The following is a 21,477-nucleotide window of genomic DNA, read 5'->3' on the forward strand; positions in this document are numbered from 1 at the left end:
ATAAACTAAAAATAAGTTTACAAATTAGCGAATATTAAAAGTTGTTTACTATTCACATCTTATTATTTTATTTGATTGAGTCTAAAGATCAATGTAATAATATTTTATTATAAAGTACTGAAAATGTAATTAATTAAGAAAAGGAAAATATTATAATGAAAATATCGATACTCTTTCCGAGTTTCTTTCATTTTTTTCATCTTACACACATTTGTAATGTTGATAGAAAGCATCAATAAATCATTTGACGATGAAAAAAAAATTCGACTTTATCATTAACTCTCGAAACTGCTCGGATCCCGTTCCCACGTTTCACGTGGTGCGATGTGCATGTCAACAGACAAGAGCCGGCTATAAAGCGTTATCGTTTTTCAAACATGTTGTATCTAATTTTCGTATACTATACTATACCGATGCTCCTATACTACATGACCGATACTCCGGCTCAAGGTAGGCAAGAATTAAGATAATGTAGGCAAATTTAAGTTCGTTTCGCGATCTACCGCAACTACGCGCCAATATATCTGAAATATCAAGGACGACCGGAAAACCTGCAGATATATCCTGTTGTGGATAATAAAATATATATATACGAGGTATCGCACACAGACATTCGTTCGTTTGAACAAAGAAAAAAGAAAGAATTAATCAATCTGAGTGTAACCGAAGGTTTGATACACTCAAGTCAAGATTGAAGGATCGAGTGAATGCAGGAAGTATGATGTGTTTTATAGTGTTTTGAAGAATCTATTGAGATTTTTTTCTTTGAGATTTCGATCGTCCAAATACACAGCTCAAAACGGAAACAAATAATAATTTGACGAATTCTTTTCAATGGAAATTCAAATCACAATTTGTCGCAGTTATATTTATTTTATTTTAATCCGTAGATATTTAAATAAATACATTTAAAATTGTTCTTTTTTTTTGGTAATTGAATTTGATTTTAAATTAACATGCATTTTTTGAATAAGTAAAATTAAATTGAAGTATGAAGAAAAAATGCAATAATTATTTTACGTACGAGATGTATAATAAATCTTTATTCATATGAATCCAAAATACTGAAAGCATCGTGCAAATAAGATATTGTTTAATTAAATATTATTGCAAAATAACAATCGAGACAGTCGATAAAATGCGATGAATGTATTACCGACTCGGCGTTATAACGTGTTCAGTACAACTGTATCTATTCTTGCTTGTCGATTTATCGGCATAAACCGAGCGCGATGAACGTTTTACTCGAATGTAAGATGGGTTGCTGCTCCACAGACAAAGGGGCTAACACTGTTATATCAACGCTAATTTCGCTAGTATATATAGGGTATTTCATAAATGCACGTCAATACTTCAGGAAGTAAATCAATACACTAAAATAAATAAAAAAACGTCACAGGGTTGGGAAATAACGCGTTACTTGTAATGCCGTTACCGTTTTCGTTACTTTTTTCTGTTTATAACGGTAATGGTAACGTCGTTACATTTTTATATAGTAACGGTAATGAATGTAGCCGTTACTTTAGTTTCCTATTATTTTCTTATTTTATAATTTATTCTTAATTTCTTAAAAAGTATTTTAATCTTAATATCTTATACTGTGTTCTAATAGGCACTGCCAATGTTGAAAATATATAATTCACATTATATATATATACATATATATATACTCATATATACTGTAAATTTTTGGTACGGAAAATAAATATTGAAATACACATAATAGTAACCCTGGTGGAAATAAATCGTTGAAATTGCTGAAAATCGCTAAAATCTCTATCAATTGACTCATTTTATTATGAATTATACTGAAATGGGTCTATTGATAAAGATTTCATCGATTTATTTTCACCAGGAAACATTAACGTTTAAAAACAGTATATAATCTATTATAGATATGAAGATGCTTTTCCGAGTCAAACACTGGTGATTAGTGTGTAAATGAGTTTTTATTCGACAATTTTGTTACCATACGTTTGGATTCTCGCTTCGGATTCTTATCAATGTATAAAATTCAACAACATATATTGTTCTTCCCTGAACGATGATAATGTTGAAATTAGAAAATAATAAGTTATCGTGTGAAATGACAGAACACATCTCATAATCTATTATCTGTTTAATCTAAATTCTTATAAAAATGAGTACATTAAAAAATAACGATATTATCTAAATAAAATAAAGAATAGTAAAACTGTAGGTAAGTTTAATATAGAGAAAAACTTGCTCTATGTATAAACTAGTTAGTAGAGAGTTTAAAATTTGAATATTTAGGTATTTTACATTTAGTATTAAATTAATTATCAGCTAATGTAATTTTAAAGTCTAATAACTTACTTTAACATTATAACAAGAAGTAACAGAAAAGTAACGAATCGTTACTTTTCGAGTAACGGTAACGCGTTACTTTTTAAAATTGATAACACGAGTAATGATAACGAGAGACTGTAACTTTTTTCAAAAAGTAATGGTCGTTACTTTTTTAGATAATTATTTTTTTAGGCGCACAACGCTGAAACTTCAAAATGCTCTACATACTTTGTTTACAAGTTATGGACGATTAAAGAAAATATTCAAAATGTTCGCCTCGTGCGTCAACACACGTCATGTACTTCACACCTTAGCATTGAGTCTCGCACTCATTCAAAAATACTAAGTATTTTACTATTCTTCGAATAGTTTCAAATCCATCTCGTATTCTTTCTCGCAGATCATCCGCATTATTTAGCGTTGAGTACACAATATATGTTAAATGGCCCTAAAAACAAAAAGTTAATAAACTGAGATCAGAGGAGATCGTGGTAGCCACCTCGTCTTATCTATCGGTTTGCGAAGGCATTGGTTAGGAATGTCCTTACTTCAAGATGGAATGAGACGAAGCTTCCACGTGCATGAACAAGGGTATAGGTACATGAAATGCATGTCGGTCATTTCAGCATAAGTGTACATTATCATTTGTCGCTTTTAGAGTCGGTTATACTACCTTTAAATAAATGACGTAATGCACCTATTAGATAAACAAACAAGTAAAAGATTAAGAACATAAAGGAGTAAGAGAGAAAGACAGTGAGCTGAAGTTTACCGGAAGGTGGAACAACCCAGCCTTAGAACAGTATTTAGAACAGTAACTCGCCAACACACGTCATGTACTTCACACCTTAGCATTGAGTCTCGCACTCATTCAAAAATACTAAGTATTTTACTATTCGAAGAAAGGTACCGACCTTTTGAAATTCTGTCCGATTTATTGATGAATATTGCTTGTAACCATTAGATAATATCGAGATGTGCTAAAATGTATAGTAGCGGTGTGTTGATGCACAAGGCGAATATTTCTTTAAACATTTTCTTTAATCATCCATAACTTGAAAGCTAAGGTATGTAGGACATATGTTCATATAACGTTTTTTACTTATTTTAGTGTATAGATTTACTTCCTAAAGTATTGACATGCATTTCTGAAACACCCTGTAGATGTATCAACATTAAGGAGAGAATACGAATACGTGCAATATAAGTAATGAAATACTGCTCGATAAACGAAAATTCATAACTCCAGGACAAGATAGGTGCGATTGCCAAAATAATTGTGTGCATAAATTATAATTGACTATAATTAATCTTCTGTAATGAATAGAAATAGCGGACAATAATGACAATCCATTTAACAGTCAAAAAAATTCAGATATCGATTTTAGAATCAAATAAATAATTTATTGTTGTCTCTCCTCTGAATATTTTGATGTATTCGTGAGATAAAAAGTTTCTTATCTATGAAGATAAATACATACAAATAATACGTAAAGAAAAGTCAATAATAACACGGCAGTCACAAACTAATCATGTGTTTGAAAATATGCATCAAAAGAGAGAGAGAGAGAGGGAGAGAGAGAGAGGGAGAGAGAGAGAGAAATAATTCCTGAAACAAAACTTCATGTTGTTAAATCCATCAACCTGCATTCTATACGTTTGCCCGAGTTTCATTTCACGATGTAAAAAATATTGCACGTAAAACGACTTGATATCATTATATTTTATAAATTAAGAATATCATCTAAATCTGTCATATCACAGATGTTTCGGCATGTATAAGACATCATACGACATCAATGGTTGCTTTTATTAGATAGAATTTGTCACATCTTTTCCCATCCCTTGATGCTTGAAGAGACATGTTTGGGTCACTTTACGGGACATTCCTAACACGGATGAATTGCACTACAATTTCACGTGCGCCGTAACTCTACGGCATTTTTAAATATTCCCAAATAGAAAATAATAATAGGATTTGCACGTCTCCCGATAACGCGCCATAAATCGCGAGTAAATGACTGCCAAGATACCGCAATGCACTATCGTCACTATCATCCTATACTATTCTTCTCACCCCGCCATATTGCCATGCGTGAAATAATATATTTCGATCAGGACGTGAGAAATGCAGTCGACTTATCTTCACGTTAATTGTCTTACGGACGCAGCGCTAAAATGCATCAGCAACAACCGTCGCAAGTGTCTACGCCGCCGGTACGTCCATCATGGCTCTAAAATGTTCCAAAATAGTTTTCTCATCTCATAAAAAAATGATTTCATAAAATGATCTCATAAGGAAATGATTTCGCTCACTGCAAAAGAGCAAGGACAGCTACCACTCGTATATACTTGCGTCGCGCGAACGAGAAGATTTAACGACAGAGAAAGAAAGATTCGATTAGATATATATTTAGATATAATTATTTGATGGAATAAGTTCTTAAGACGCTCGTTTAACGTGACATCTATGCAATCAATTAGTTAAATATTATTTCATTAGTTTAGTTGGAACTAATTATTAGTGTCAATTAAAACACGTTTTAAGTTAAAATTTCGATATAACTGTAAGGGATGACGAAGAAATTCATGATGAACAAAATTGAAAGATCTCGTCCGCGCGATGCGTTGAAACTTTAATTCTTATTATTCATTGCATTCATTATTCTTCTATTTTTCTCAACGAGCTGTTTTAAGAGGACAATGCCAGCTCAAAACATTTTTATTTGTCAGTGTTACTTATACTTAAGTCACGCTGGGAGAAGCGTAAAATGAATCACGAGCTTCACTCAAAATTGAGAGTTGAAACTATCATAATAGAAAATTTAAATATATATTTGATTAAGTTTAAATTTTTGCATACGTTCAGCTTCATAAATTATTTCATACAATTTCACTGAAAAAAATTGCTCAATATTAATTTTTGATCAATCTTGGTTTAAGATAATCATGGATTTATCAGATTTTCTAAATGACTGCGAAAGTTTTATTCCTATTTCTATAATAATTCCTATTAACAAATTTTAATTTTACAACAAACAATAACGATCCTACATTTCATATTGCAAGTATCGAGATAAAATGTTATTCTGTTAGCTCAAATTTAGATATTAAATATTTTGTTTCCTAAAAAAAAAAAAAAACAAAAATATTTTAGATATACAATGCATGATATGAATTCTAAATATCACAATTTGAATGAAAATTTTTAATGTAAAATGTTCCAATCTAAATTTTAAATCATTCGAAAAAACAATAATATATAATTTTCATTTGATGATTTACCTTAGCTAAAATATGTATATCTCAAATACTAACAATAATGCAATTTAAAATCCACTGTGAAACAAGTATATAAAATTACATGAATAACAGCAAACATAATTTATATATGTATCTACATATATACTTAAGCATACGTGTATAGAAGTACAAATCAATATTATTTCTGTTATAATTTTAATTCGCGTAATTTTTTGACATATCTTTTCAACATCGCGTCAATGTGATTTCGTATCGCACGTTGCGTTTTTCACTCCCACGCTTCTATTCACATGGCACGTGGTTGTATTGCAGCATGTCATGTGCGTGTCAAAGGATTAAAATGAAGTTACAATTTCCAGAAAATGTTCAAAACACGTATGACACATTATGCGACGTAAATTAAATTGAAAATTTCACGAATCATCATCATCATCATCGCTACTGTCTGACTTAACTTATTATTATCTATATTTATAATATTATCTATAGTATCTACAATATCTATAACGAGTTTTAAAATAGTATTTGTATAAATGCTAAATCGATTTAACACAAATTTGCTATTTTCAACATATACAACTATGTATTTCATCCTCATTCAAAATGCCATTTTATAAAACTTTATTTTAAAAGTTCAGTATAATTTTTATTAGTCATTCGTAGTTATTCATAATCTCTAAATTTTTGTTAAATAATTTTGACACTACTCATTTTATAATTAAAGATGAATATTAACTTTAGCAAATCGACATTCAATCAAAAAAGTGATAAAATATGACCAGTTAACATAATTATTAGATTTAACGGTAAGTTGTAATCTATATTGGCACATTATTACTTTTAAAAATTTTACGATAAAAAAATTCACAATAAAATAAATCATTTAATAATTTTATAATATTTATGTTTGCTTCCAAAAGTATAGTTGTACTAAATAATTATTATCATAATACTCTTCATAATATATATATATATATATATATTGTATATTTATTATCATAATACTCTGATTGATTCTGATGTTATTGGTTCTGAAATGATGTTACGAAAGCACTATACCGACAATTGGTAGCACAACAAAGAGAAATACACGTTCTTACACTATAAACAAAATGACGAAGCATCTACCACATAGCATGGAGCAAAATACACTTTGGCAGATATCCATAAGGTACAAAAATAACATTTATTTGACGAAAGACTCCACATTGGAAAGCACTAAAAATATTTCGTGTGGGTTGTACGACTAATTTAGAAAGAGCGATCTCATTCCGAGAGCTATTGGCTAGAGCTTTGCGTAATGTAGTTGAAGATTCGCATTCAAGGTTATCCGGAAAATTTTCCGCCGTTATCATCCGGAAATTATGGACTCAAACATCTACGAAAGAAGTTCAAACAATAAACGTTCAAAAGACGTCTAAAAAAATTTCAAGTTTGAAAGACGGGATCTTTTATATCCTTTTAAAACGTTTTTACATTTATATCGCCTAAATGATTTTCCATCAATTGCATCAAATATCATATCATGACATTTAATGTTCAATATCGGTAAAATAAATTTTTCATATGCAATATTTTGTTGTTTTGGTGGAATCATTTTTGGTTATACTGCGCATTAACTTAATTGAAAATCTTTAATTGTCAATTACATGTGAAACTTGAATGAATATTATAATAAAAGTATATTCGTATTTTAGGTGTTTAAAAAAAATCAAGAATTTCTTGTAAAGTATCTTATTATAGTCACAAAAATGAAAAAACAAAGATTATATATATAACGAATTTCGGCGAACAATTAAGGAAAAATTGATTAAGACTCCACAAACGGAGCAACATATATTATCGAACACTCGGTATAATCGATCAAAAAAGAAAATTGAATTATGCATGTCACTGCTTAAAATCAAACTATAGAATAACAATCATTGGTTTTTAATTTAGTTGATGTTCAATACAAACTGTATATAGTATACAATTATAGTATATACATATGTAATGTCTACGACGCGACGTAACAGTATATTTCATACGTTACGAAATGTTCCTTCTAATTTGTCAGAATTATCTTTTGATTGCATGACGAAAATTACATGGTAGAGTTACATAGTCGGAATGAAACATTTTTTTCTGATTGGACAAACAGGAGTCATTTTTTTTAAATCAAACGAGCAAATACGTTATACAAAATGCAAATATCTAATCTTTTCTGCCGGTTGGCGTATTAGAAGAATGTTGGCATATTACGTTTGATCTAAATTTATTGCCCTTATCATGTATCTTTTATTTGTTTTATTTTTAAAAAAAACTATTAGAAAGAATAATTGAGATAAGATAATCAAAATGTAGAATCTATACTTAATTAATCTACATTCATGTTATGAATACACGTATTACAATCTTCATTTTTATTTCTTATAAATGTGATAGCAAATGAAATAAAATAAATGATACGTAAATATTAACAATCATAATTCTTATTTGTAGACTTCTTTTTATAAAAGAAGAAAGGATTTTGAATCGTAAAATCGCGACTTTATTTTTTTACATGGTAATATTATACAAAATCTCGCAAAATTATTAAGTACCTATATACAGAAATATACACGCTACAATAAAATGTATAGACATTTATACATTTATAAAACGAGTAACCATATGAACATTTTAGCATAAAAGAATTTTGTTGAATATAGATAATTAAATTTAAAAAAAATTAAAAGCAAAAAATTAGTTAAATATATCAGACATTTAATTGTTCGATATTTGATTATAACATTAAATAATTTTGTGATGACATTTTGATTTTAGTTCGGGCAAAAGAAAATTCATTTTATCTAATAATCCACGCTGTTAAGCAAAACGCAAATTAATACTTAAAAAAAAATATCAATCAATTGAAATGTCTTCATTATTTAATGAAATCGTTACTCCGTAAAGAAATCTCAGCTAATATTTGACATAGAAGCGGTTTACGATAAAATCATCCTTTGATCAACAGACATCAAAGTCGAGTGGCCGTGCCTTAGTTGATTTAATCGATCGACCATATCGTGGCGGAAATTACGCGCGAATGCAAGGAACAATGAAACATATATATATCTAGAAAGGTCACGTATATATTATTACTGCCCTTAGTGAACTACTTACGCCTTTGAAAGACAGATCGAATGTTGTTAAATATATATAAAGACAGTTGAATGTTGTTTTTTTATATTCTGCTCTCGTCAACAAAATTTTTTATAATTCTTCTGTAACTAATAAAACATGATAATTAAATCAATCTTTTATTTAATAAATTGGCCAAAAAGTTTCTTTATAAGAATATTATCATCACATATTTAACCACCAAATCATATCACCAAATATTTCATATTTTATTAGAAACGTTGATATATCACTATAATATAAATTACGAGTAAATTTTCAAAATTAGTATGAGATTACGTCTGCCTAGCTGCCCCCCGCCTCCCCACTTAATCAAATCTTAATGAATAAATTCTATAATAATGTGATGTTTATGCGTTCTCAAAATCCCGCAAAAAAAATTTTTGCGCTCATTTCGTTTAGCTAAAAAAAAAAAAAGTCCCTTAAGAGTTGCAGCGCAAAAATCGAATTTGCTTGGAAATAGTAGCGCATAAATCGAAGATGTATTTTGCATAGTTAGAAAGCGTAATTTTGCAATTTTAAACGACTTAGGGATGAATATGACTGTTTGCTCCAAGAGGGAAGTGCCTTAAGGGATGCAGCGCAAAAATTGAAACTATGTAAATATGAAAGCGCATAAATAGCGTATAAATCCTGTGTATTTTCCAAATCAGTGGTTATTAACATGTGAGAGGGCTAACTGACAACCTACTCAGCCCCCCACAAAAAAATATTTTTTTAGCTAAACGAAATGAGCGCAAAAATTTTCAGATTTTGAGAGCGCATAAATAACATATTATTATATAATTTATTCATTAAGATTTGGTTAAGTGGAGGGAAGGGCCAGCTAGGCAAACGTGATTTCACAGTTTACTAAAGGATAATGAAAGTTTTATTGGTTTGCAATTATATTTCACAGCAAATTCCTTATGTGTACTTCTGCAACTTATGTGGATAAATTTCCAATATGTAATTGGCGTCTGTTACACACTATAAAATGTGTAAAAGTGATTAATAGTTCGTGTATAATTCATTACATTATTTTTTTTTAGTTTTTCTTAAATTTTAAAGTTATTTTCCAAATTAAAATTTTAATGCTAAAAACATTTTTCATTAAAAAAATAACAAAATTTTGGAATCGCAATAATTTTGTATCGGAAATGCTATGCGCTCATCGCGTGTATGAAATCATATTGACCTTTTAAACAATATTCTAAAGAATGCGATATTGTAAACTATTAATCATAATTACAGGCGATATGATTCGCGTATATTTTTTCGTGAATTGATAATAAACGTACTAGAACTTTTTTGTGTACAAGAGCACACAGAAGTGAATTCTAAAGAGCAAGCCGACAACTACGTCAAACACTTCGTTTTCGTTCGAGACGTCAGAGTTCATATCGCATATATGTGAACTTTACCTCGCATGTAAGAAACACGTGATAACTGCGAGATAAACAGACGATTTTTCGACACAATAGCTATATCAATATAATGGGAAGCGTCATATCACACATTCATACAAAGAATAATCATGCTTCACGCTGAATTGGACAAGAGCTCGCTTCTAGGACAATCTTTATATCCGACTGATTGTTGTACGATGCAACGTTCCGCTTTAATGTTCAGCCTTCAAGACGGACATTGTAAAATTTAATAACGCCTTTTTTTGGAATAGAAGGGGCACACAAATCAACATTTCGAGTATCTACTTAATGATTTTATCGCACTGATTTATTCTCAGTATTATACCGCTGATAGAATATGCTAAAACGAGATCTTATTAGAAATCACATCAAAATTTCGATGGAAAATGACAAAGATCTGTGATTGTGAGTAACGTGCTTCTCTACTTGATAAGAGTACAACGAGGAGTACAATTATAAATGTAGAAACAGTAAGAAGAGAAAGAGAGAAAAGAAGGGAAAAATTGCAAAAAACATTGAGCAAATCGGTTAATTTTACATTATACCCAAGTATTTATAATATATTTTTAAGAATCCGTAAATTCGATGCTGAAATAAAATTAGATACTATTGCAGCGATTTCATTTTCTTTAAAAATATAAAAGTACAGAATTTTAATTGACGTAAAAATATTTTTGTGATCTATATCAAATACAGGATTATACTGTCATATTACGGATGGAAAATTAATAGTTAAACTTTATCGACATTTTACAAAATAATAAAAGAATTTAGAGATTCCTTTTCATCAAGTTAAGAAATCATAAAATCTAAAATTAAAAATAATTCTGCTCAAATAATATCATCATTCAGAATCGGAGTTACTGTGTCTTAAATTTCAAAATCGCTTAAATACTACAATTTTTGCTTAGTGTAACACAATATAATTAAAATATAGAAAAGAGATTGATATAAGAATAACTTAACTACCACACGCTCGATAATTACAGATCATAGAATACATTGCGGTCATGAATTCGAATGGAAAAATGTTAAAAGTTTGGATATAGAGAGGATTTACAACAAATAACTTATATTTGAAATGCTTCACATTAATTGTCAACCTAATGGACTGAATGCAAACTGACACAGAAGCTTTAAATCACGTTTACATAGAAATACTTAAAATATATAACATCATTGTTAATTGTATTCGAGTTGATTATGTTAGTTCATTAAGTATTTTCTGATTCCTTTGTTCGTCATGCTAAGCAGCCACATTTTGACTATTTTATGTGTGACATGACAATTTCGTTGTCGATAAATTGTTTTAATTTTAATGTTTGATGATTGCTTAATATGTATTATATTTTTCTGTATTATTTTATTGACGAGTTCTTGTTCACTGTGCGGGTTGTTATTGGCCATAAGGTGAGCAACTCTTTTATGTAAGATCGTAATTTACACCCTTTTTCTATACACGACAAATTCTTTTCTCTTGATAATAATTTTGAGACTGGCAATCCATTACCACTCAGCCATAAAACTGTTGTGTACATTTGATAATATTATGGATGATCGCACCTCATTGCACGGTCTGCACAACTTGCATATGGAAACGCTTGAAATATGACTGCGATTCATAATTCAGCTTTATATTTTTGCGATAATGTTAGTAATATTTTCCTGCTGAAGATGGCTCAAAACGCAGCCGAAATGTTCAGAAATAATTAAACTTATTTATTTTTATATTATTGTATATTCTTGAACAATATTGTTCCAACACCGACTCCTAACACCTCATACATTATACTTGTTCTTTATTCTAATAATTTGACTTTATAAGCCTTTTTCTATCCCGTGAAAAAATTGCATGAAATATAGGAGTTTATGCATTATAATATTTTTTGGCTGCCTGCCTATCTCTTTAAATATTCATAAGAAATTCACAAAAATTATAAATCAACAAATATTCCTGATTTATTAGCTCTTAGAAAGCGAAACAACTTTTGGGAGATAAAGGAGACTGTATGTAATATAGATATAAATAATTAATTTTTTTTAATAATACTATTATTCTCTCTCTCACTTTTTGTCTTTCATGTTTTGACATGTTTAGCGGGACAACGAAACAAAGTGGGACTGTCCTGCTGAAAGCAGTCTGGTCACATTTAAGTATGTCTCAACTAATTTAAATCGCTCCAATGATTTAACCATCAATATAAGAACTTTATAATTCGTTACCATTTATTTTGAATCAAAGGTGATTTTCATATTAAAAAAATAAAAGTTTAAGTCCACTATATTGTTTAAAAGTAAGCGTTTAAAGCGGAAGTTTAAAGCGGAGAACGAATAATATCGTAAATGGGGAATATATCAAAAATATTATATTCAATTAATAAGAACATATATTCGTCTCTTTTTCCGTCGGTTTCTTAGATAGATGCTCGATTGATTATTACGTAAGTTCATTCTAGAATGTGATAATTATGAGATTTTGGCTTTAGGATCGAACGGAACAACCCTCTTATCATATAATGCTTTGCGTCAACAGACATATTCGCAAATGTACCGCACTCGTTGTTAGTAATGGAGTTCAACACGGGTTATCACTCAGGGGTAAAAAAGTCATCTAATCTCCGACCCGGCACATCACTTGGTTCTTTGCCACTGACTTTTCGTCATTGGTTCATTCGATAATCATATTCTTTTTTCCTTTCTTTCTCGCTTGCTCTGCCTGCTTATGCTGGCGTTATTCACCCTCTACTTTTTTCTCACAATGTGTGATTCGGCTCCCTCTCTACTAGCATATTTTCATAGCAATTCTTGATAAAGTGATTCTTGAAAACAGTATAAATAGTCCAACTTTAATGTTTCATACCTTCGAGTGAACAGCTAAGCGTTTAAACGGACGTTTGTTCTTCGGCAATCGGTAACGCGTAATTTTGTTTATTTTACTTGCAGTTCTTTCTTCTTGCAGTTCTTATATCTTCTTGTCATTTTATATTCGGTGATCTTCTTGGTGTATAGTTTTCATGAATATATATCTTATTTTATGCAGATTTCATGCTTGTTATCATCCTCTCGCGAAAGTAATCGGTGATTTTGAAAATTTCCAAGTGATTTCTGTGTTACAGACAAATAAATGTGTCGTGAAAGATAAAACGTATTAGAAATATGAAAAGATTTTTGCAATTTTTTATTATTAAATTCATATTAGAAAATTAAAAATAATATGTAACTTAAATGTATTCGATATTTTCGAAATATGATATATATAAAAAAAAGAGAAAAATCTGATATTTTCTGATATTTAAAAAGTATAGGTTTTTTTTATAACACTTGAATTAATTCGGTTGAAAATATATTTTTTATAATATAAACTGTTTACGTGAAACTTTATCGCAAAGAGGAACAGTCTGGTAACATCCAGTTTAACTCCTCTCTAGCAGTTATCTCCAGTTTCAACTCGTACATTTTCATTCGTTTTTGTAAAATAAGTTTGAAATATATTTTGCTGCATTTGGAATAAGTAGAGAAATCTTGCGTCATTTATTTGATTGCGATCAGTAACAATTTTGTTATAATTTTATTTTCCCATATTAAACAAAAATAGCAAATTTCGTGTCCTGTGTAAGATCCTATTGTCGTTCATACTTTCTTCTTAGAAAAGTTCTGTCTGTTTTTTTTTGTTAGAAAGATTCTAACAATATTCTCTTCTATCAATATCCTCTTTTGTTTAAATGATCATTTTAATAACGTCCATCTATCTTTTATCACAATTTTAAAAATGCAGATTTCAACTGATAAATCGTTAAAATAAACCATAATTCTATATTTCAGGAGCGCAGCGTTTTACCCAAATATCCGAGGGTTTCCCCGGTTATCAGACCTTCGCCGTCCAGTTCTGGGTCCACCCTAGACTGTTCGTCGAACACCACCCTCGTGACAAATACCAGTCCCTTCAACAGCCAGACCGCCCTTATCACCGAGAAAAGATACTTCTCCGGCGACGTCGGCAAGGGATCCAATCACTACTATGCCGAGAATTTGAGGAACAATCATCAAAAGGCTTTAAACAGGTCGCGGATCTATGATCCGCTCAATAAAAATCAAGACGTCGATTACAAGCAACTAGATCCACTACTACCGAGCGAACAAAGTTCAAGCATCAACATCCTTATGGATCCCCCGGACGTGAAAGTACCGAAGGACTCGCAGGAACCATTGCCATCCTTGGAGTTCAAGAGGGAACCCGAACAATCATGGTTACGATTTGCCGCCCAGGTAAGTTATCATATTTTTATAGATTTATATGGAATTCTTTTCAATACTTAGATTCTTTGAGAAATTCCAAATCGATTATATTTTAAAATAAAAAAATATGCACAACTCTTTTCTTTTATTAACAAATTAATAAAAATAAAATTAAGAATAACTGCGGCTAATCGGATCAATATAGCACCGCTTATTCTGTGAGCTCTGTTTTGAAATGTGAACTTCAATCGGCAAGGCAGGATGTTATCAATTATATGGGTAACTTCAATTAACGAAAATAAAAAATTAATGGCCGCAACACACACTCTTGCATAACGCATAATGCATAGTGCGTAAGGGAATCAACCAATCGAAATTCTTCTTTTCCATGGAATGAGAGGAAAAGGGAAGATTCTGATTAGTTGATTCGCTTATGCACTATGCGTTATGCAAAAATTTGTGCTGCGGCCTTAAGGCCGCAACATAGACCTTTGCATAGCATAGAAAGCATAAGAAAATCAATCAGTTCTTAATTCATGAAAAGAAAGGAAATGAAGAACTCTGATTGGTTAATTTTCTTATGCATTACGCGTTATGCATAACGCAAGATTCTGTGCTCCGCCCTTACGAATCACACGTTGAAAAATAATCTCATACGTGCAAATAATAATTTATGAAGAAACTCATACGTATATATTCCTCATGCATAATATGTGCATGTAATGTTGCCTATATATGTATAGAGGCAAGTGTATTTCATTACCATTTCATAAATCGTCCAATGTCGTTAAGTTGCGGTTAGAATATTACAATACATTCAATTATCATGAAATATTCATGTTTACTGATTAAAGATCTTCCTTCCTTCTTTACTGTTAGAAGTCACGTCTTCGAGAATAAACTGCTGGATTTAAGACTTCTGAGTAGTTGCCGCGGCCATACTGAATCGTGATGTCACAAGCGAGAAATGATACGTTAATTTTTGTTATATGCCGTTTGTAAATAAAGACAATTTAAATAAAACGAAATGATGACATCGCTTTAAAACACCTGTCAAAATGGGTGGAAGCTATCCTTAGCCTCCCTGACAGTCAGTAAATAGTCATAAAAAATGGTAAAAGACACGTGAAGTCCGTTTACTTAATACGTATGCGTAGCTGTACACGTCACGTGCGTAGCTTTTCACTTTCACGTGCCTTTTACGTGACTATTTACTGATTGTCAAAAGGGGAGCTTTGACCTATTTTTAAAACCGTTTTAAAGCGGTCTTATTTCATTTTATCCAAATTGTCTTTATTTACACATGTAATAAAAATAAGCATATACTTATAATAAATAAATGTTTACTTGAAACTATTAAAAAAAATTATATAGATTTAACAATTCTTTTTCAGTGTATGTACATAGTTTGTTTAAAGTATAAATATTAACACATTTGTAAAAATGACTCAAATACATCCTTAAGGACTTGCACGACATACAGTAGTATGACCACATGTATGGTCCGACGACGATGTGTCATCCTTTATTTGCGTACTTTACGAAATTTACAATGTTACATGTTTATAGAAATTACGTAATATTCTTCGTATAAAAACTGCAATTTTAAAAAACTAAAAAAGTCACATCTCTATATGAAAATTACTTGTTTATTAAAAATCTTTATATAAAAGTTACTTCGCAATACACTGCATACATATTTTTTTCTTTTTGTTTCACAATAAATCATAAAATAGTTAACAAATTATTTAATAATTAATATTGGAATAAATTAGCAAAACACATTACTTGTTATACGTATATTATGCAAAAGCCTTTTATTAGTTAATGAAATTGTATGTATCTATTTGCGTTTATACTAAATTTTTATATTCATATATTAAAGATGGATTTAATACTGAAAACTCAAAGCATTTTTTCAAAAATATTTATAAGGAGTTGGAATAATTTTTGTTGTAGTAAAACTAATGAATTATTCATACATGAATTGGAACATTTACACATTAAACATTTTGTTCCATTATATGAATACAATTTAATTAATGCGCGCCGAAATCTATTACACAATCGAAATGATCGGCATAATTGTGCGAGAACAAGAAAAAATGAAAAGCAGACGCAACCCTGTAACGAATATCGCAACCTTGTATAACGTTGAATACTATACTTTCCTTGAGGTTGCCATTGACATTCATGGCTGATGGCACCATGAGCGCCGTCAGAATTTCTCAATTGTTATATTATTTTATATTACGCGGAAAATAAATTTATTTACGTGAACTGTTCGTAATTATATACGATTCGAAAATTATATACGTAGAAAAAAAAAGCGAAAATACGTAGTGCAATAATCATTCATTAGATATGACGTTCATACAATATTATCAGCAACTCTGCGCGAAAGTTAGAATTCCTCATGAAATATCCAAGTCTCGAAACATTTCATGTCCTTAAATCATTTCATATCCTTAAAATTATGGTCATTATGTTTTTATATTGTATCTTCGCATGTATTAGAACGTATTTATATTTACATATTCGTATAACTAATTTAATATTCATACAGTCGAACAAAAAGGCAACGTATGATGAAAAAATACCTTCGTTTATATAATAAAACAGTGTTTTACGTCATGAAGCGATGAACATTTATCGAGCAAGAAATCAATCTTCATTACATGAACAATCGTATTCCCGCTATGCATATATTAAAAGTAACTGTAGCTGCAATTATTTACTGTATTCATCAGGTTTTCTTGCTAGAATGTAACAGACTATGATGGATGCAAATATTGTGTATCAGCATTAATTATAATAATTAATAATCGCGCGCGCGAAATAACATGGTACATTTAAATTTACATGTGAAATGAGATATAATGAGTTAAAAGGAAAATAATTTCCTGTGTAGACAAAAGCAAAAATGATTACGGATCGACATTTACTTGTAACATTAGAAAATTGAAAAATTCATTAAATGTTCTAGATTTCAGTTTTAAATTTGCATCAGGTCATTAAAATTTAGGTATATTAAGCGAAACGATTATTACAGCGCATCATTAGAATGATGAAAAAAATAGTTTAAAAATTCAAAAAATATATGTGTTTAACGAGGAACATCCTATCGTATAATAAACATATCGTATATATTGACGAAAAATATTCCAACAATTATGAAAATTATGAAAATGCTAATGCAATTTTTATTTTTTAGCCGCTTTTTTTCTTTCTATCTTAATCGACAAAACGGAAATAGAAAAACAATGAATAACTCATTTTTTATATTAATTGTCGAATTGATAGACGTACTTAGAATAGTGTTCTTGTTATCGCATTAAGTAGCGAGCTGATTGAATGAATAATAAAATACTTAAGTCTTTATTGATACAGTATACACAATGAATGTATGCTGTATTAACAAACTCTTTATTATCGTCAGTCTAGTCGTTATTGATACAACAAACACAATATATCAAAAGAATACAGTATATATAAACAGAGATTATGTACTATGTATGTCTGTATGTCTAGTCTTTATTGGTACAGCAAACACGATATATCAAAAGAATATAGTATATATAAACAGAGATTATATACTATGTTAAGTGCCTAAAGGGATTCGATGATTTATATTTATCTTTATCGATAAATGTACTTAGCATACATAGTTTACATTATATATACTATAAAATTAGAAATAAATATACATATTTATGGTAAAAGTGAGGTGTGAATACGAATATGTATTTATGAATTCTCATACTCTCTAATAATAGTTTTTCTATGATATTTCTCGTTGAATATTTCAAATGGTTAAATAATTAAATAAATGATATTTTTGCAATCCACCGACATTCGTGACTTGCATTGTCGCTTCTATTTTATTAATATTTAAAAACGGTGTAAAATTTTTCAAAGAGAATGCAAATACAGAAAATGAAATCATGATGTAATAAGACAGGTGTAACATTTTCGTGAATGCAATAGACAGCCAATTAAATTTGGGCTTAAATATCGGAAAACAATATGGCTGTGAACATGTCAGAAAGAATGGCATGTCATTTTTTACATGTCCATGTAAAAAAAATTATAATTCGTGAAATTGTAGACAAAATTACATTTATATAGCTCGCTGGTTATATTGCGTATCTATTTCGAAATAATTATAACGATTTAGGTTTTTCATAAAAACATTTAGAATTTCGAGAATGTATTTGGACCCAAAATCGATTAGTTGTTTTCTTACATCATGAATGAAATATGTTTTCAAAAACAAGATAGTATTAAAAAAGTTGCTTTAGAGACGCTATAAGTCTGTGATTTTTATATTAAATGAGAGTTTCATCACATTTCGAAATTATTCCAGAAAAATCTAAAACATACATATACTCCTCTTCATCTCCTCGCTCGAAATTTGAATCACGTGTTGTCTCGAAGGCGCGAAACGAAGATGCCAAACGAAGGAGTCTTATCAAATGGACGTATCTACGATCATCTGATATGGGAGTAGTGATCTACGAAGTTTTCAACGACGTGACTTGCGAGGGGAAGGGATGGCCGGCCCCCAGCATTGCTCTCTATATAAAATCACCCGTCGCGGTCCACAAGTGTCAATAGTTCGTATTATACTGTGACATCGAAAACTTCTACTCGCATCAGTGTGCTATCAATATCCATTTTTTTTTATTATCAATTCAGCCAAATCAATTAGTATCCGATCGACGATATAGGAGTGAGTTCTCATCTCTCGTCTCGACGGTTTGGGACTCTCGAAGGGTTAAAACTTGGTTTCTTCCACAATCACGTTTGCCGAGACACCTAGATTACAACCCCTATAAAAACGCGAGTTTTCGAGTTACGGACTTTCAGAATCGATCTACCATTGTTACTCGACGAAACAAGCAGTAATGATATTTTCCATAATTCGGATTTTTTATTAGAATTAGAGAGTCTCTAATCAGAATAAATCCGCTTATTGTTAGTTCATCCTATTGATATTCGGATAATATTCGGAACAATCCGGAAATTTTCGATATTTTACGATTCTGGTTCCCATCGCGAAACGCAATTGTAGTGGTCTTCACGTGCTGTTGGAGAACAATGCTGTTTGTTTGAATCGAACAAACGATTCGTTAGATTGGTATCGAAGTTTCATTAATCGGAAAATCGTGTTTGTAATCGGAACTAGAAAATAGTGTCATAATAGGTTCCTCGATCTATCCGTAATCATGAAACTTCTTCTGCGAGCGGACACTTATGTAAACATCGAATTACCGGTAAACACGCCTACAGCAAAATGCACAATCACCCAGGTAAAAAGTTAACCGAAATTTTTCTTTGTTATGTTCTTTAGATTTTTTTTATTGCTATAAATAACTGAATAGATATAGCTATTTCCCATGTAAAGGCCAATAAAAAAATGTATAATTTTGAAGAAACATAATCTTGATGTAATCCTTGGATTGATAAATGTTATGTATAATATCAGAATTTATGTAATTGTGCACTCCACTTAATGATACTAATTATTAAGATCATTTTAGTTTTAGATTTCTTCTAAAATTAAATTATAATAATAAAAACATAAACACACAATATTTCAATTGAAAATTATTTTTCTCGAAAACTGTGCAACTTGAACAAATTGAATAAATTGAACAAACTTAATCAGAATTTTTAGCTTTTTTGCAAGAAAAATAAATTCTTCGCTGGTTGTACTTTGATTTTTATTGATCATACTTAAAATTTTGTATACTATAAATAGTCATATTTGAATATACAAGGATTGCAAAAATAACAGAAAATTTTCTACGTGAATGTCGCAATCTTTTTCGGCATGATTTCTATGACGCAAATCGTACAATTGATCGAATACCAATTAAATTATTGCGTCGATCTCGACTCTTTGCTATTTTAAAATAGATTCTACATATACACAATAATTGCGTGCGAAGGAAATGTACTCAACAACGAGACATAAAAATATATAATATCCTCACAATTTCTACATTTCTTTTCTGCGCGATAGATTTAAAATTAAATTTACTCCAGTAGCTATTGACACTTCTAATCCACCTTACCGAATTGAATTTATTCCGACACATTTATAAGTCAATTCTGTGTAGAATCATAACTTTGTTCTCGTAAGACTTGTAAAAACTTATAACTGAAATGCTTATGAATTTATGCAGTAGCTTTACAAACAGCTTCTTACTAATCGTAAGATTTACGAGAAATCGTAGATATTTACGAATAACCGTAAGTCTTATTGTATAACGCATAGAATTACAATTAAGGTCATAAGTTCTATAAATCTTACAAGAACAAAGTTACGGGCCTTATGATTCTGCTTAGAATTGATCCATTAGTCTTCGATTAAGATTTAGAGATTTTTAATTTGTAAGTAGATGCGCCTATAAAAGAGTCAAAGTTCACGTTCAGACCTTCGTACATTTTTTATGCGTTTTGTAATCTGTTTGCAGATATTAGCTGCATTATCGGTGTCGTTGGGTTCAATGCAAGTCGGCTATTCGTCTTCCTATACATCGCCAGCGCTGGTGTCCATGCGTGATAATGCTACAGCGAGCTTCGAAGTCACCAAACAGATGGTGAGTCTAGTAACAGCTGACATTTTTAAATATAATCCGCTCTATCCTTAACTCCTACGCGTTTAAAATTTATTATACAGAAAGTCAAATCGTGCACTTTATTAGGCATGTACTTTACATCCGTGTATTTACAGAATTCGCCAAGTTTGCAAAAGCTACGTAGAACAATCTCCGATGGATGTATTTATAAAAGTATTCAAAATAAAGTCGCAATCTGCGAATATACGACCATGAAATCACATAAATCTGATTTTATCAGAAGTGGAAGATTGTGGGAATTGGACACGGTTTCTTGAACATCTAAATTGCCAATTATATGCGTTAACTGTTTAGCGGTAACGTAAGAACTCGGACAACTATTCGTGACTCATTGTATTTTTTGCGAAATCACGAAGTATCTTTTCAAAATTGCTTAATATTTTCATTTGATCTATACTCTAATCAGTAGCTACGTTTTAATATCTATGAATATTATTTTCAAAGAC

At 30.3% G+C, this 21,477-nt stretch overlaps 2 protein-coding genes across 3 annotated transcripts in view; one reads left to right on the top strand and one right to left on the bottom strand.

The window, feature by feature from the left end:
• Positions 1 to 21,477, bottom strand: part of LOC108770149 (Regulator of cullins 2) — a 53,563-nt gene that overhangs the window by 23,369 nt on the left and 8,717 nt on the right. The window lies entirely within an intron of this gene.
• The window catches only part of Tret1 (trehalose transporter 1), a 29,843-nt gene that overhangs the window by 4,277 nt on the left and 4,089 nt on the right, over positions 1 to 21,477 (top strand). Inside the window, exons 2-3 of one of the 2 annotated variants that reach the window (XM_018521522.1) lie at positions 13,971 to 14,414; positions 20,867 to 20,992. In XM_018521522.1, the coding sequence (XP_018377024.1) occupies positions 13,971 to 14,414; positions 20,867 to 20,992 (570 nt within the window). Of the gene's footprint in view, positions 1 to 13,970; positions 14,415 to 19,457; positions 19,697 to 20,866; positions 20,993 to 21,477 lie in introns of those variants that run through there. The other variant, XM_018521523.1, reaches the window with a different exon arrangement.

Source organism: Trachymyrmex cornetzi, unplaced genomic scaffold (assembly GCF_001594075.2).
Source record: "Trachymyrmex cornetzi isolate Tcor2-1 unplaced genomic scaffold, Tcor1.1 scaffold99, whole genome shotgun sequence".
NCBI lineage: Eukaryota > Metazoa > Arthropoda > Insecta > Hymenoptera > Formicidae > Trachymyrmex > Trachymyrmex cornetzi.